Source organism: Erithacus rubecula, assembly GCF_903797595.1.
Source record: "Erithacus rubecula genome assembly, chromosome: 13".
NCBI lineage: Eukaryota > Metazoa > Chordata > Aves > Passeriformes > Muscicapidae > Erithacus > Erithacus rubecula.
Window position 1 is genome coordinate 9,962,824 of NC_136665.1, and position 16,864 is coordinate 9,979,687.

At 41.2% G+C, this 16,864-nt stretch overlaps 1 protein-coding gene across 5 annotated transcripts in view; it reads left to right on the plus strand.

Moving 5' to 3' along the window:
* The window catches only part of CHCHD6 (coiled-coil-helix-coiled-coil-helix domain containing 6), a 106,985-nt gene that overhangs the window by 42,830 nt on the left and 47,291 nt on the right, over positions 1-16,864 (plus strand). For 3 of the 5 annotated variants that reach the window (XM_079316601.1, XM_079316602.1, XM_079316600.1), the window contains exon 6: positions 13,252-13,322. In XM_079316601.1, coding sequence (XP_079172727.1) covers positions 13,252-13,322 — 71 coding nt within the window. Of the gene's footprint in view, positions 1-13,251; positions 13,323-14,573; positions 14,687-15,985; positions 16,105-16,864 lie in introns of those variants that run through there. The other 2 variants (XR_013775675.1, XR_013775674.1) reach the window with 2 other exon arrangements.

The following is a 16,864-nucleotide window of genomic DNA, read 5'->3' on the forward strand; positions in this document are numbered from 1 at the left end:
TTCTCTGCAGTGTGTATGTTCTCTCTTCAATATGTGTTGACTGCTGTACAGTACATTACATCAAATTACAAGCAGCCTCTATGCAAACAGCAGCTAAGTGTTTGCTTCCTCTTCAGCCTGCACGATTAGTGCAGAGCTGCGTTTGCAGTCTGTGTGCTGAAGGGTGAACTGTCAGAGCCTTACGTGATTTTGTTTCCCTGGCATTTAGAGTATCTTTGCAGAGGGAGAGAATGATGCTTATGGGCTGCTTCATCTTGGAGGAATCCATCCTCAGGCTCGACTTGTGAAATAAATGTGGCAACGTGTGGTTTGAACTTAGTGTCTTAACACTGAATTTAGCAGCTGAATTTAGATAACAATCTGGTATCTGGTCTCATCAGTGTATCACTATGAAGACTTGTTAAAGGCAGAACAAAAAGACCTAGAATGTGATCTTGTCTCTTTGTTAGAAGTCAACACTGGAGCATTTGTCAAGTCTAGTCCAAAAAGAGCAAAACAAGAGGTTCTTTTGTCTTACTTCTGAGAGCTTTCCCCTTTATCTAATATTTCTGACGCCCTTAGTTGGCATTTTTTATTCAACCCAATTTTCCCTTAATTTCATTCATTTTCTCATTGCCTAATAGTTTAAATTTCTGATTCCTCCCTCTTTGTGTTTACAAGCTTGTTTAAAGGCAGGATTGGTATTTATAAATGTGTCTGTGTATATTTATATAGATAACACTGTTACCAGTAAAACCAGTGCTGCTTTTCTAATGGAAAGCAGCACTGCACACCTTCCCCCCCACCCAGGTGTGAACACACACACTGTCTGTCTCTCACCTGTTTTTACTGAGCTGCAGTTGTACCTCAACAGCAACTACATCACCCTGCTGCAATAAATACCAGTGCTGCCTGTTATTTCCCTGTAATTCACCAACCAGTGTACAATTAATTTCTGGCCCTGTTACTGTAATATTGGCTATTTTATGAAGCTGTAGAGAGTTAGCACAGTGAATTGATTAAATATGTTCCATACCTTAGGCTGGATTCTGTGTGTCTGCTGGGATTTCGATGATTGAAGCTTGTGCTTCTCTTGGGATATTCCAGATTTAGACTTAGTCTTGGAAATTGGTTCAGGTAGAGAAAACTTCCCTGTGTGTGGAATTCACTTGCATAAGACCCTGACTTTGGGGAATCTGAGATTTCTATTTCAGCTCACAGTGGTCCTTCCACGTATGGCATGAAAAAGGCATTACTATCAGGACTTAAAAATAAAGCAAACACCGGGATTCATTTTGAAAAGGTCTTAAAATTATGGCTCTGCCCTTACAGAATGTGCTGTCATCATGTTAATGGAAGATATGGCTAATAATTACTCTATAAATTGACTCCCCAGAACATCTCAAATTTGTGCTGAATTAAGTAGTCCAAAGATCAGACTTTAAAAAGGAACTACTCCATATTTACAGCGGCTGTACCTTCTGAAGTGTTTAGTAGTTTACTGTGGGTGTGTTAAATACATGTTTCATGACAGCCTGGGGCCACTTCTCTGAAGGTTTTTTCCCCATCTGCCAGTCATTTTAAAGAAACATAAATAAAAGAGCTACTCCAATTTCTTGAACATATAATGCACATTCTCCAGAGACCAGGGTGACTCAGAAGTAGCTTGTAAATAACATGTTCAATGTTTTTAAATAGATGTGTACCATCAGACTTGCAGTGAGGTCTTCAGCCACTGCAGACTTGCTTTGCCTGTCACAAAATCTCCTGATTCCATGATGATGAGAGGTGAATTTCTGTTTGGTTGGTTGGTTTTGGGGTTAATTGGTGGTTTGCCCATGCATTCTGCTGTACTGGGGTTAATTGGTGGTTTGCCCATCCATTCTGCTGCCCCAAGGATGCCACAGTTTGCCATTAAACACCTTGGCTCAGATGAAAATTTCCTGGCATTTGCATTTTAGCCCCATTGTAAATAAATATGAATTGATGGCTAATTTTGTTTTGTTGTAGTTACAAATAGTAAATATACATCTCATATGCAGTAGAACCATCTGGGAGTTGAACCCTGACAAGTGTGGAGAGGAGGTTGCCCTGGTAGGTGTTCAGCAGTGGAGTGGCCAGCAAGTAAAAGATGTTGCCCTGCACAGGGGACAGCAACAGTGAGGAATGGCCACAGAGCCAGGACGTGCTGAGAGGCTGCTGAATCTGTGCCCATCTCCAAGAGGCCATAGAGGAGCAAGAGATGGGAGAAGAAAATGTGGGAGCTGAGATAAAGCTCTAAGCCTCTGGTTTGAGAAGACTTGTAATTAATAGGTCATTTTATGAGAAGAGCCATCTTTTAGTTTCTTTCCCAATTACTGCATTTCAGGTCTTTTAATGAGAAAACCAGCTTAATTCCTTTTCCTTTCTTCTCCCTCCCCATTCTTCTGAACAGAAGCCAATTTTTTTCTTTCATAATTTCAAGCTGCAAGGTTGCTTTGAGCTTGCATGCCTGGGTCAATTGAGGAGTGCCTGGGTTGTGGATTTTTATTTTTTTTTTCCCCGCTAGAGATGTCTCATGATGGACTGTACAGAGAAATGATCTAATTTGCCCTGACATGCAGCAAGCTTTGAACTGGCTGGACTGTGGTTCTTGATCAGAGAAGTCGACTCATATGGGTGTGTTGTACTGTGCTGCCTGTCTGAGCATGTATATGCATTTTTTTAACCTCATTTTTTATGGTAGTTATGTGTACCACAGAATTTCCTTTGGCTGTTTGGGGAATTAAATGTAGTATATGAGACCTTTCACCTCTAGGTCATTTGTTGAGATGCAGCTTCCGTTTGCAGCAGCAAAAAGCCATTACTACCTGATGGCTAATCACTCATTCCTGTGGCACTGAGATAGCTCTTCCTTCAGTTAGAGACAAGGGTTTGTTGCAGGAAGAACAAAAAAAATCTCCCATAATAGTGTCCTAACTGTCCATTTCTGGGATAGGCACAGGGCATCCCAGGGAGGAACACAGCATTAGTCCTTGCTGGCTGAAAGCACAACAATGCTGGGTTTTAAGTTTGTGTGCTCATTTATTTCTGTGTAGAGATGATTTACCACCAGGTCTGAAGTGTTTGTGGTGTTTGCTGTTATTCCCTCCTGTTGTTCCCCAGCAAAAGCATAGTTCTCTCCCTTCTTTGTATTCCTGTTGTCTGAGCTCAAGCTGTCTCCAGTTGAAGAGTTGAACTTTTTGCTTGGTCTTGTCCAGATATAGTGAAATAGTGATACTTTTTTTTCATGAGGCTGAAAAAAATACCCATTTATAAAAAACATTTTTCCCAAGCCTCTTTTTTTTATAAAGTTTATCAGCTACAGCCACAAAACCCTGATAATTAGGATGCTTATACCAAAATATTTCTTCTGGAACTTTAAGCCTACCTATATTTCCTTTTCATTTAATGCCAAGTTCAAGGTCTGTTGTTGCTTGTATGCAGTAATCCTTACTGTCAGACTGTGTTTAGAGATTAAATTCTGAGTAGATTTAGCTTGCATCTATGGATGTGTGGTGCACTGTGCATGTGACATTCTTCCATTTATGTTCCTGAGAAGCCTTGGCAGCAAAACATTGTGAGATTTTTCAGGCTTAATGTTAATAAGTAATTATTCCTATTATTGTTTAATGGGCTACAAGTGAGACCTGCCTTGTTGCCTTTCCTCTGCTTGGATTCCCTAATGAAAGCACCATAACTAAGCTGGAGGTGCCCAAAAGCTGTGTAGGGCCACAGGTGACATCCTGCCCCAGGGGTGTGTCCAGAGTGGTCTCTGTGCAGTGCAGGAATGAAAGAGTTATGTGGCTGCTCCTGCTCTCTGTGGGTGTTTGATTTTCATGTTAATATTTACAGCTTAGTAGCCCTGCTGTGAAAATGCCTCTCTCCATTGATTGGAGGTCTGTGGTCCTTCTGGGCTTTTCTTTAGAGCCTTCCCATTTTGCCAGCTGCAGAGGTGTCTCTTCAATGCCCTTATAGAGGAGGCAAAACAGCTGCATTAAAAAACAGGTGAAAGAGAAGATTGCTAAAAGCAGAGAGAATGAGAATGTCAAATGATGGAAACGAAATTGCTTACAAATATTTTCTATTTCTTTCTTATCCCTTCTGCCATCCTTTCTCCTTTGTCCTTGTGATTTATTTTTATCTTAGGGTAAACATCTTATTTATTATCTGTTTGCTGTGTGGTGAATTTCAATCTTTAGAATACAAAATACATATAAAATACAATATAATATATATAAATACATATAAAAAGATGCTAGTATTCCTTTCTCTGGAAAACTGATGCCTTGCAGGGCAAGCTAGAGGTTATGTGACAGTGGTATTGTAAAGTAAGGCCAAAGGAATCTGTGTTAATCCATTTGCTTTTTCTTGTTATCAATGTTTTGTTTTACATTTAATTTTCCTTTCTAAATAGTAATCAGTATGCCTTTGTAGAAATAACTTAATAACTTTTTTTGCCACCTGTAAAATACATTGTTGCTTTATCATGTTTATCCAACTATTAGTAATAAGGGAGAATCACATAAAGTAACACTATTTTTGAACTGTGGAGCTGAGAACTTTTTCCAGATATTCATTAACTGAGATTTCTAGCTCACTGGAAGATAAGTGAACATTGTCCCCATTGTAGAAGTGAGACCTTAATGCTTAAGGTTAGTATTTTCTATAATAGCTTTTGTCTCTTCACTTTTTGGTTATCCGGGTATGGTGTATTTCTTCAGATGTGCTGATTACCCATAAGTTGAGCTTGAAGTTTTGAATAATGAGCTCCTGAGCATCTCCAGACAGAGCCATGAGCCAGCAGGCACTTGTGAAAGTGCGGATTTGTCTGTGTCATTAACCGTGTACAGTGACCTGTGAAGTCCTAGCGGTCTTTTGGGCTGTAATCATTAAACCAGTCTCTCCTACTGGATAAAATGGGAAGAGAGCCTGCAAGCACAGTGAGAGAACCTTGACTGAAAATACAAATATCTTCAGAAAATGCTCTGGGAGTAGTAGTAATAAAGAAAAAGTACAGTGGGAAAATAAATTGCCGCTGATGCAATTTTTCTTCCTCTCTCAAGTTTGCCTCTAGTATGGCAGTTTTTCTCCCTTCAATAAATAAATGCAAAGATGGGAATTGCTGCCAAAAACTGTCACATTTCTGGAACTTTCAGCCCCTGATTATTCACATTAAGCCTCTCCCCCCCCCCCCAGCAGTACAGTATTCTGAATATGTACACCCACCATTCTGTCAGATCTGTGCAGTCTGTGTCTGGTTCATCTTCTGTGTCTTTGATGTGCTCCATAACGTAGGAAAAGAGAGGTCTGATAGTCTCTCTAAAAACCTGACAGTTTGTGTGACAATCTGTCCACGAATCCACAGGCTCCTTGTCAACCAAATGAGCCTTTGAATATCAGAGGTTTCAGAACAGCGCTTGCAGCATTGCATATGCACCAAGGGGAGAGTACAACAGGCTTCCTTGTAACCTGAGAGATGTCTGCGTTTTCCTTAATCATTCCAGGGACATCTCATCATTGCTTCTTGGCTGGTTCTCAGCCCCGCACATGTCGGGGTTATTTAGCAAAGCTTGATTTACTGGAAACTGCACATGGAGAATAATTTGTAGTTGGGGGTAGAGGAAAAACCCTGGGAAGGGGTGGAACTTCCAGGCTTTGGCTTACTTCTGTTTTTCAGTGAGTTTTTTTTTTTTTTTTTTTCTTTGTTTCTTATAGTGACTCCCTTCCCTGCAGTTCCTTTATGCATGCAAGTGTATGGATGTGATGCATTACTCTCCAGTTCTCTTGCACATTCTGCTGCCTTGGGTTCCTCTATTCTGCCTTCCTCTGGGAACCCAGTGTATTGCATTCCTTAGCTACCTGTTGTTTAAAAGGATGGGGTCATGAATTTAACTTATCTTTTTTTTTTTTTTTTTTCCAGTTGGGACAGGAACTGTTAACTGGGCCAGCTGCTGCAGTTTATAAATGGGACTTGAGATATTCTCAGCAGAGAAAGATGGAAATTTTAGCTGCAGCATGACTGTCCGAGGTGGTGGGAGTTTTGTTGGAGGCTCTGTCAAATACCAGCTTTGGCATGACAGCATTAAACCTTAGTTAAAATGTTCCTTCCTTCCTTCCCAAAATAAGCTCCTGTGACAGGCCTGACAAGGAAATGTGCTTTGTATCTTTTTTATTGTATGACAAGTATTTGATGGCTGCCAATTTTGTTTGATGGGGTTTTTTTTTCCCCCTTGAAAGTGCTGGTCAGGCTTTGAGTGAAGCTTCCACCTGCATTTCTTAGTGCTCTTGATATTCTGGCAATTTCATTCTTTCTTCTTCGTTTCCCTTAGCATCGATTTTCTGCATTCTTGTCACTCTCTCATGGACAATGCCCAGTTGTTTGAGGCAGCATCCTGTGATCTGGGAGCTCATGCTGATTGTGTGGTGGATGTGCTGCTAGGACCCAAGCAGCCCTGCAGGATGAGTTGTGCAGCTGCCCAGCACAGGTGCTGGGGTTGGGCAGGCGGTGCTGTGCCCTTCATGCCATGGGCACCATGTTATCAGTGCAGGTCAGCCTGGTGCAGGACTTCTCTGAAGCAGATGCTGAAAACTCTTGATGTTTAATCAATGCCTGGGAAGCCAGTTTACCTGCACTTGTCAGGTGTAATTGATTTGGGCATTTACTGTGAATTCCTCACCTTAGCTAAAATTCCAGCTGGGAGAAGAGCAGGGTGATGCTCCCCCTACACTAGTGCAGGAATTAATCTGGGCCTTTCACAATGCTGTTGCTGTCCTTTTCAGAAAGTCTGAGTTACCTGCTGGAATTTTATGGCCTTTCTCTTTGAAGCTGCTTTTGCTTTCCAGAGTTTGTTTAAAGAGTTGGCAATGCTTTGTTTGTAGTCTTTCAGAAGGGTGTGCTTTAAAGCAACCTTGTATAAACAGAGTGTTTCTTTCTTTTCTCCTTCTTTCCCTTATAATTGCTTCTGTAGTCATAATTTCTTTTTGCTGGTTGCCTTTCTGACTTGAAGATAACATGAGGCTTTTCTGCATGTTTCCAGTCAGGCACTTGAAGCTTTTGGAAGTTCCTAATACCATTTTGCTGTGGGGTACCTGTTTTTAATTAGACTCTTCCCAGGGTACCTTCATAGACCGTCTGACTCCACGTGCTTTAGGGACTGTAGCTTAACCTTTTTGTACCTAGTTTGTTATCCACAGGATAAACTCAGCTATGTTCCTTCTCCCCAGCTCTGCCTCCCTCAAGCTTTGTGGAGATAGGTGTTCTGTGGGATTTTATCTTTGAGAAGCTTTCTAGATATGCTACAGAATTAATATTTTGCTTTCAACTCAGGATGATATTGCAGACATGAGAAGATCTGTTCAAAGAGGAATGTACTGCTCCTGACTAGTTTAACTTGCCTGTGTTCTTACTGTGGACACTACTCTCTTTATGCTTTCTCTGAATCTTAATCCAAAATTTATGATCTCACAGCTTATTGCCGAAGGAAAGAATAGAATGGAACAAATTCAATGCTCTCATTTCATTATTGGTCTCAGCGGGAGGAGTGGATGAACCCACACATGAACAGCAAACAACAGAGCTGTGTTTAGAAGTTGGCTTTGGCTGAAAAAAATCTTTTTTTTTTTTCCATATCAGCAAGCTGTTTGTAGTTCCTTGCATCTTTTCTCTGTTACCTTTTAAGAAAAAAATCTTACAAATTTTCAAAAAAGCAGTTTAACCCTTAACTTCTGTGCTCTAGTGATATACTCTATAGGCATGTTTCTCTTCCTTGTTAATTGGCTTTTATTTTTATGTGCATTTGATGGGAAGGAGGAAATGTGAATGAGCTAACTGCTTACTGATACCAGCAAATGGGCTGAGCAGAAACGCCAGAGGAGGTGAAGAGATTGTTTCTTGCAGCATATTCTGAAATTCCCAAACTCCCTGTTTTGGACCAAAGCTGATAGCAGTGATTGATTGTGTGGGTTGATTTTAACACATCCATAGGGTCATCCAGTGAACAGATTGGTTCGGCTCATCTGCCTCTGTACCTGTGGGAGGGATGCAGGTACACGGGGTAATTTTTCAAATCTGTTAGGAGCTGTTTGCGTGAGACTTCCGCGTGGTGAGAATGAACAGCCTGATCTACAGTGCGTGTGAACCAGCAGCCTGCTGAGGTGTGGGGAGCCTGGGTGTACCTTTGCTTTCCTGAGGCACTGCTGGGAGCAAAGGGGGCTCCCAAAGCTGGCACTGACTGATGTTTCTAAGCTGGCACTGGTGATGTTTCTCTGCAGCTTCCCTGAGTTCCTCTTGGCAGCAGCTGCATCCAGGGTGTGTGTGTGTTGGCTGTCCCCAGGAGTGTGCAGGCAGGCCACAGTTGTGCTGCTTCTCAGGATCTGAGGATCTTATTTCTGGCTTCAGAAGCAGCTGGATGCAGGAATTTTGCTGTGATTCTCCCCCTACTCTCCAACCTGCCTTGGCTAGCTCTGGGTCAGAGATGGAGGGAGCTTGGCATGGACAAAGCAAAAGATCAAGCAGTCTCTTCTTCCCAGAATAATCCAAGCATTTATATTTGAAGGCTTCCAGGGGAAAAAAAGAGAGAACAAAGGAGTAGCGAGGAACTTCAAACCTAGGGTGAAGGGAGGGGAAACCGAGCTGCAGCCAGTAGTTGCACTGGTGGGGAAGAGCTAAAGGAAAGCTAAACTAAATTTACAAAACTTCAGAATAGTACAGTGCAAACCATTTTTCTCAATGCAATATAAAACAATATCAATACAGAGTCATAAGAATATAATACAACAGAATTTGAATGCCTTCCAGCTGACATTTGATATGCAAGAAGCAATCTTTGCTTTCCTTACCTGTTTCTCTTAGAAACTGGCGGTGCCTTTGTGGGGCACACTGCGTGTTGCCCCGCTCACAGCACTGCCTCTTGTACTCTTTAGGGTTTGAGAGGGGCTTGCAAGGGGAATTTTGCTGCAAGCTGGTGAGGTGGATGTCAGGAGAAGGGATCGAAGCAGCGCGTCTGTCAGGTGTGAGGCAGGTTGCACCATCTAATCTCCCGTCTGCAGCATTTGTCAAGGCTTCCACTGCCCTGCTCCGTTTCATCACAGCTATCACTGGCATTCATCTAGGCTGGCAGCATTTCAACAGCTGTAAATCCTCTTTGTATCTCTAAACACTGTGACCACTGACAAGCTCCCATACTCTGAGGTGTCAAAATATCTCAAGATATCTGTGGTGATGGTGGTTGGGTTTGTTGGTTTTAAATCAAGACGCCTTCCAATCTATTGACCTGAACTGAACCTGATGAAGAAATCTTTGTCCCAGTGTCGGGTTTTAATGCTGCTGCTTGAGGTTCACAAATAATTTCACCTGAAACCTGATTGATTTTGGTTTCCTCATGCTTGTTTTGCTCAGTTTTCTGTTTTGCATGTTACTGCAAGTAGCACGTTACACAGAAGTTGTAAGGAATGTGGTTTAATGTCAGTGTGAGAATGAGCTGGCAGGGTTTTCTCTTTGTGTTTCAATTACTTTCCTTCCTGAAATAACCCTGAGAACTCAGTCTTCTGCTATTATGTTTTCTTACTTTCTTTGCTATATGTTCTGGAAAGGGCCTGGGCAGTATAGTGAGGTGTAGTAGTGAGTGTCGGAGTTTCTCTGCATGTTTGCAGCCAAGGAGAAATGCTGAATTAAAATTACTCCAAATTTAGCTCTAAGTTTTAAAATTGATTCCCGTTGGAAGGGAATTTTTAGAACAAGGGTGTTTTAGAAGAGTGGAGAGCAAGGGTATAGCAGCAAATCTGTTGTAGAAAAACAGCAGGGTAAAAGAAAGCGGTTCTGTTGCACTTTAGGCTCTGGTTATGTATTTTTACAACTTCTTGGTGTTTTTATTATTTGCTACGAACCATCATTTAATAGCAGGGAAAAATCTTTCAAACTAACACTTCTTTGCTTAGTTTGTTTGTCCTCTCTGGAGAGCTCTCTCCCCACATGACAAAGCTCTAATGTTCTGAAGTTGACTCCCCTAAGGCTCAGCTTTATTGAGAGAAGTGAAACATTTTAGGTGGTTCATTCATTCTTTCTGTGTCTTTTGTTATTTGAGCCCTTATGGTGTCCTTTGGTCATGTTTTTAAACTTATTTCTGCAACTAAGACTGCCAGGAGCTTTATTTAATAATAGTTGAGGTCTCATGTTCAACTTTTTCTTTGTGAGCTGTCATTTTATCTCAAGCATCAAATATTGTGAAAGTAAATTAAAAGTGTTCATGTCTTGTAATTTCGTGTGGAATGTTCTCTCTTTTACTGTACCACTGAATATCGTTTTATGAAGATAAAGGACTTCACTAAGACTACAGGCAGCTCAGACTTTGTTTCAAGTGCAAATACCACACCTTGATCCTGCTGAATAGCCCTTGTGTGGAGGCGACCCTGCTGAAGTTGGGGGAAGTGCTCAGATGGTTCTTGGCTTAGCTCCTTGTTTGCAACTATATTATAAAGCCATCGAAAGTTCCAGGCCACTGGAATGTTCTCTCCTGCCATGGTGTGGTGGTAAACTGCTGAAAATGAAGCAGATCTTGTGTCTGAAGTAGTACAGATGAGAATACTTGGAAAATTATTCTCTGTTAATGAGATCCCCAGATCACAAAACCTGCTGTGTCTGTGCCCGTGCTGAAAAACCCTTCTCTTGCCCATTTAGCCCATTTGTTGCTCATTTAATGTTTAGGACAAAAGGGAATGTGACTGTCCTAAGGTTGGAAAGGATCTAAAGGCCAAGGGAAATGTATTTTAACAATCTGCTTGTTGAACAAACTCAGATTTAAATGGTAACCTCCTGTTCTTATTACATGGGGAAGGATTTAGAGGTACTGATTCACAGAATTAGAAATACTGTTTTATTGGGATTTAGAGTTTTTGAAGGAGAGAGATATGAATCAACAGCAAGTGACCTAGCTGGATCACAGAGAAATACGTTTCCATTCATTTTTAAAACTTAGCAGCTTTATCTGCAGCTTGAAGGTGTTCTATGCCCCTCCTCAATCTTTGCATGATGTCTGGTGGTTGCTTTGAGACCAGGTCTTTTCTCCTTCCCCTCACTGAGTTTCTTGCCTCTGTTCAGGCTCTCACTTGCCTACTTTTAGCAGCTGCAGAATTCAGAACCAAAGCCTGGGTTCCTTTCCCAGCTGTTTTTGTCCATGTCTGTAGTTGATGTTGTTGAAGATGAGCCTGACCAAGGTGCTGGGCAGTTGAACCCTCTCTAATAAACTAGGTAAGGTTGTGCCACAAGCACTTCAATCAACAGTGCATTCAGCAAATGATTCTGTTGGCTGTTGTTACTTTCCTTAGGTGAGTTAAACGTGACCTCATGCTGGGTCTCACGTACAACAGATTTGTTCCTGTTTTCCTCTCCTGCTGCTGTTCCACTGCAGAGTGCTGCAGGCTAATGGTATCTGACGGGACTACTTCCTATTGCCTGAAAAATGTTTAAATTTGCTACCTTGCTTTCTCTTTTTCCCAGTTCCTCTCATTCTGATCTCTCAGATCCAATCCCTTTGAGAAATCAGACAGTGTGAAATATGGAAATTGCTTGGGTAGTAATTGGAGGAACGGTGAGACCTTTGAAGCCCAATGGAGATAACGCTTACATCTACTTATTCACATTATTTAATTTTTAATGGCAAATTTAATTAATGAAGCACAGGTCTTGTGGTTTCATGTGTGAATAAGTAACAGCAGGGAGCTGTAAGTCATGAGGTCTGTTTACAGGCCAGAGAAAAAGACACCATTAAAAGCTGAACTTTTCAATATAGGAAGGAGAAAAATTGATTTAATAGCATTGAAGTTTGACCACTCTGTAACAAGTAAGTAAACAAAAACATTAATGATAATTTGCCAGTAAAATGCATTTTGAAGTGGTTAGTCCTCCGAGATTTCTCAGTTTAAATCTCTCTCCTAGGTCAAAGTTTGAAAAAGCAAAATCTGTTCTGTGTTTCTTTTGGTGTGTAACATAAATTCAGGCATCAGAGATGAAACACCTAAATATTGTACCTTGAAGCCCAGGTTCTGAAAACCTTTATAAACCTTCCAATTAGCTGAGCTTCACACAACTTCAGAGGTACAGGCAGCTGTTATCCCTCACTTGCAGATGGAAAATGGTGACTTGCCCAAGATTGCACAAGTGGCAGAACCACTAATAGAACTTGAGTTATATCTGTCCTTTCCTTTTTCCAGCCACTGAACAGTATGAGTCGGCTCATCATGCGCAGGAGCACAGCTGCAATTATGGGGAAATAAATGAAGAAGGGCAAGAATAGTATTCTGTATAAAATGACCAAATTTGGGGAGAGACGAGATAGCAGCTCAAACTGGCCCTAAATGAATAGCTGTCCTCGCTTTCAATACCATTTTGTCACTCTCTTTGATTGATTATTGCGTATTTTCTGCTTGTGCCTTTTCAGAGTAAGAGCCTTGCAGATGAGCTTCGAGCGAGGCAGTTGCCAGTGGAGTCCAGCAGCTTTGCCTAAGGCAGCTTTATCAGTGCTTTAGTGACACGAGACCTGTAGTGCAGTCACTGGGGGAGTGCAGCCATTCCCTCCTGCTGATTGTGCCTGGGAGGCTCCTCAGTGCAGCCCACAGGAGGAATTCATCCTCCACATTTAGCCACTGAGCAGCTGTGAGCTAAAACTCTTTCTGTGCAAGTTCAGGAGAATTTAATGCAAACCTCTTAAGCCCTGCAGCAAGACACTGAAGACTCTGTTTGGCAGTGCCTTAACTGAGACCTGATATGCCTCCTATGTTGTTAAAGGGAAACAGGCTGCATAATTTTCTTTTAAAGAGTAAGTAACATAAGTAGAGGCACTGAAATGTAAAATGGATTTTCCAGTGCTAGCAGCCAATTTTGGTACTTGCATGTCACTAACTTACAAGATCCTTCACAGCAATTAATGAAAGAAGAGAACAAAACATGACCGAACTCAAAATAACTCTGTGCTGGAAACGCCTTGTATTTGTGGTTACATGGAATAACCAAAGCTCGTGGTTGGTTGGTAACAACCTTTTCCCCCTCTTTCCTGTCCTTGGAATGCAGGATGTGTTGTGGCCTTGATGCATTTTGCTGAAAATAAAATTGACTCTTAAGTATTTCTGGTATTCTTTGAACTGAATATTCTGTTTGTTGTTGGAAATTGTCATTAATTATAGAAGATTACTTTGTTACAAGATAAGATCTGAGATGCCTTTAATTTTTAGAGCTGAGCATTCTATTCTTTGTTTCAGAATGCAGAGATCTACAAGATGACAACTGAGCAGTATCAGGAGGCAGCCACCAAGGCAGAGGAACGGATAAAGTGAGGAGCCATTTTCCACTTTTGTTCTTTTCAGCAGTTCCAGTTGCATTTCATAACATTTTGTGTGTAGCTTCTGGATGTTCCTGTAAACAGAGTGTGAGGTTACCTCCTGTCAGGTACTGAGGGGTCTGAGGAGGTGCAAGCTGGCTTCCTCTCTGTGTCAAGCTTGAAAGAGTTTAGTATAAAGTTGATAAATCTTGCAAAGAATGATGAGGGAGAAGAGAGAGACTTTAAAAATTAATATTAAATAGGAATATTTACTAGGGTTTTCAAACTACCAATGGAACGTGTTTAATCAACTTTGACCCATTGTATTTAACCTACACACTGCAGCGTTGGGCTGGTGCATGGGGGTAGAAAGAATGGCACCACTTCTAAAGTTTTCATTGTCCAGGGAAAAAAACAGGCAAACAGTCTAAATCTCATCCCTATTAGTTTCAAATTAGAGTTGTAATTTTCATTAATGCTTTCTTAGAATGATTGCAATGATTTTTCTGACCTTTTTTACTGGCCTTAGCACGATAAGTGGACCTTTAATGTTGCATTTTTACCATGAGCATATATAGTGTTTAAATTATATTTGTATTTGCCAGTAGAGTTATATAACTTATTCCACATGCACTAACAGCTGCCCAAGAAAAAATATTTTCTATAATTCTTTAATATTAATGAGGCTAAAGCAATTACGCTGTCAAGAGCAGCACTCGGATCTCAGTTGGGTAAACAGTTGGCCAACATGCAATAAACTGGAGTAGCAGCATATGTAGTCCAGTTGGGTCCAATCCAGACTCTACAATGCTTAATTGCATAAATAGATAATATAGTAATGATGAATATGTTAGTGGGGTGTGCAGTATATTGTGTTGTCTTTATTTAAAATTATGTTTGACTGCCAAAGCATCACATAACCTGTTGTAATTTCACATTTTTGTTTGGACAGTCAGGCAATAAATTGATAAAGAAGCCAGAACAAGGCAGCTAACACATTGCTTGCATTTCCATCCCATTTTCCACAGCAGAATTCTAAATTCCCTTTTAAAATAAAATTTAAAAAATTCATGGGGCATAACGTTCTTATAGTCTTTGATCAATGGAATCTTTTCTTGGATTTACTTCTGCAAATGTGTGATTAATTGTCATGAACTTGTGTAGTGGTGATTTATCCTTGTGACTTGGTAAAGGAAGCGACTGGGACCTGGGATTATGTTCTTCACTTACTATTACAGACTGTAACTACCTTATTTTTTATAGGTAGTCTGAAGGTTGGTTCCTGATGTTTCTGTTTCCTTTGGTCTGTTCTGTTTCTTGTGGAAACGAAGACTGGTAATGTAGGAAACTCAGGAATGCAACCATTTCTTGCAAAGGTTAGTGGCAGAGACCAGCACAAATGCTAATGAATTCTTTCTTTCAAGAGTGTGTGGTCTCTTAAGGGTTTCTTCCCCTTTTCTTTGAGCCTTTATCATCTAACAGTCCCTGGCTTCTGACCTGATTGTACAGTGCTCTTCTATTTGATGGCAATATGAACTTGAGCCATTAGAAAGGGACAGATTCCTTGGGCTGTCTTTGCAGCAAAAAGAGACACATGCCCTAATGTGAATTTTGTCTGAAAAAATAACATGGCTGGGGGTGTCTTGAAAAAAAGGACAAGATTAGTGGCATGAGTGAAACTGAGGGTGAAGTTGAATATCATGCATTCTAGTTCTTTACAGTAGGAATTGCCAGCACTAGCCAGGATTGCACTGAGCTGAGCTTTGGAGTTCATGGTCTGGGACTAGTAATGGCCTTTGATAATTGTACATGCAGGAAGAATCATTGCTTTCCCCCATCAGCCTGCAGTGTATCACTTCCATCAGCATGCAGAGACCCTTTTCAGATTGTTGCTTTGTGTACAACACACAGTACAAACACTCCTGAAGTGTTCTTGTGCCTCACACCTGGGTTGTGATAGGGCTGGACAGGGTCAGGGGAAGGTTCCTTCCCACACTGGCATCCATGCTCAGTTGGTAGGACTTTAAAGTCTGTGTGTTGTGAGGTTCTCTTGTCAGGCATCCTACATTCAAGTCTTTCTGCATCTTGTTTATGGTAATAACCTACAAGATCCTGTGACTTCAGTGGAAAGAATAGTTTGTTCATCCTATTTAGCACTTTCATATTAGACACACAAGCATACTAGGTGCTAATATAGGTTAGACTGATTTATGCAGATCTAGTTCTTTGGTTTGCAGGAACAAACTGACACTCCTGCAAAATGATGTGAAATGAAATTATTAACCAAAGTATGAATGAAATAGAGGTCTGCCTGTTTCCAGTGCTAGACTATGATATCTCCTTAAGGAAAGGAAACCAGGAGTGGCACTTTCTCCACCTGCAGAGAGTCCATGTCCTTTACCATAGTGTCTCTTCCTGAGCTCCTGTTATCCCTGTTACACTGTGAAGACCTGCCCTTGGCACTTGAGCCTTGTGAGACCAATCTACCCAGTATTTGTTCTCCTCTGCCACTGTGTATCAGCAGAGCTGATGGAGGAAAAGGGAAATAGGGCTGGGGCTCTTTCCACAGTGAGTACCCTGTTTTTCAGAGTCTGTGTTGAAGCAAAGAGAAGAAACAAAACTCCGGTTTTCTTGACATTTAATGACTTTTGTAATTCTTTTATCAACACTTAAAGCTCTGCACAAGTGGTCAAGCATTCCACAGACTGTTTCCACTCCTTAGTGATTTTCAAGCATTTCAAGATTTAGGAATATTGTACACCTTTCCATCAGTGACCCTTCACAGCATGCCTGTGAGGTAGGCAAGCAAACCTTCCTATCTCCCTTTGTATATGTACAGAAGTGAAGTACTTGGTGCTGAGCTTCATATTAAATCACTGACACAGTCATTAGCTCTTGCTTTCCACTTCAAGGTTTGATGCCTGCATGGCCTGACTTATGCAATGGACTTTGTTCCTCATCTCTTCACCTGAAGCCAGCCTGCTCTCATCTGCACATACCTCCTATCAGAGTGTCTCCTTCTCCTTTGTTCTGGGCTCTATCCAACCTGTTTTATTTCCTCCCAGGAAAAAAATCCTAGCAACAAGATACCACTGAGCACAGCTTTCAGCACCTTAAGCAACTTGCCCTTGTTGCTTGCATGCTGTGGTGAATTGGACAGTTGCCACGGACATATTGTCTCAACTATGTTGTTATAATTGGTGCATTATTATTTTTCTCATTTGTTAACCAACGGAATTAAAGTCAGGGGACCTAGAACTTCCCCCGCCTTTTTCCCTGTTTAGCAAACTGTGCACATCAGTAACCACCCACAAAGGAAGCAGCGTGTAAATAAAAAGCCAGTGCTCCCCACCCTTCCCTTCGTTCCACATCCTTTTCTCAGTGCTCATAGAGCCATGACTCAGACTGGGTTTAGAGAAGACAACTTGCTAATCCCCTCCCTGCTACAGAGAATAAAATGGCATTTCATTCCAAGCTCTATTAATGCACTCGCTCCAGGGATAAAGCAGCACTCCCAAAAGGCAGTGGCCAAATTTTCTTTCTGTTGCGTTGTC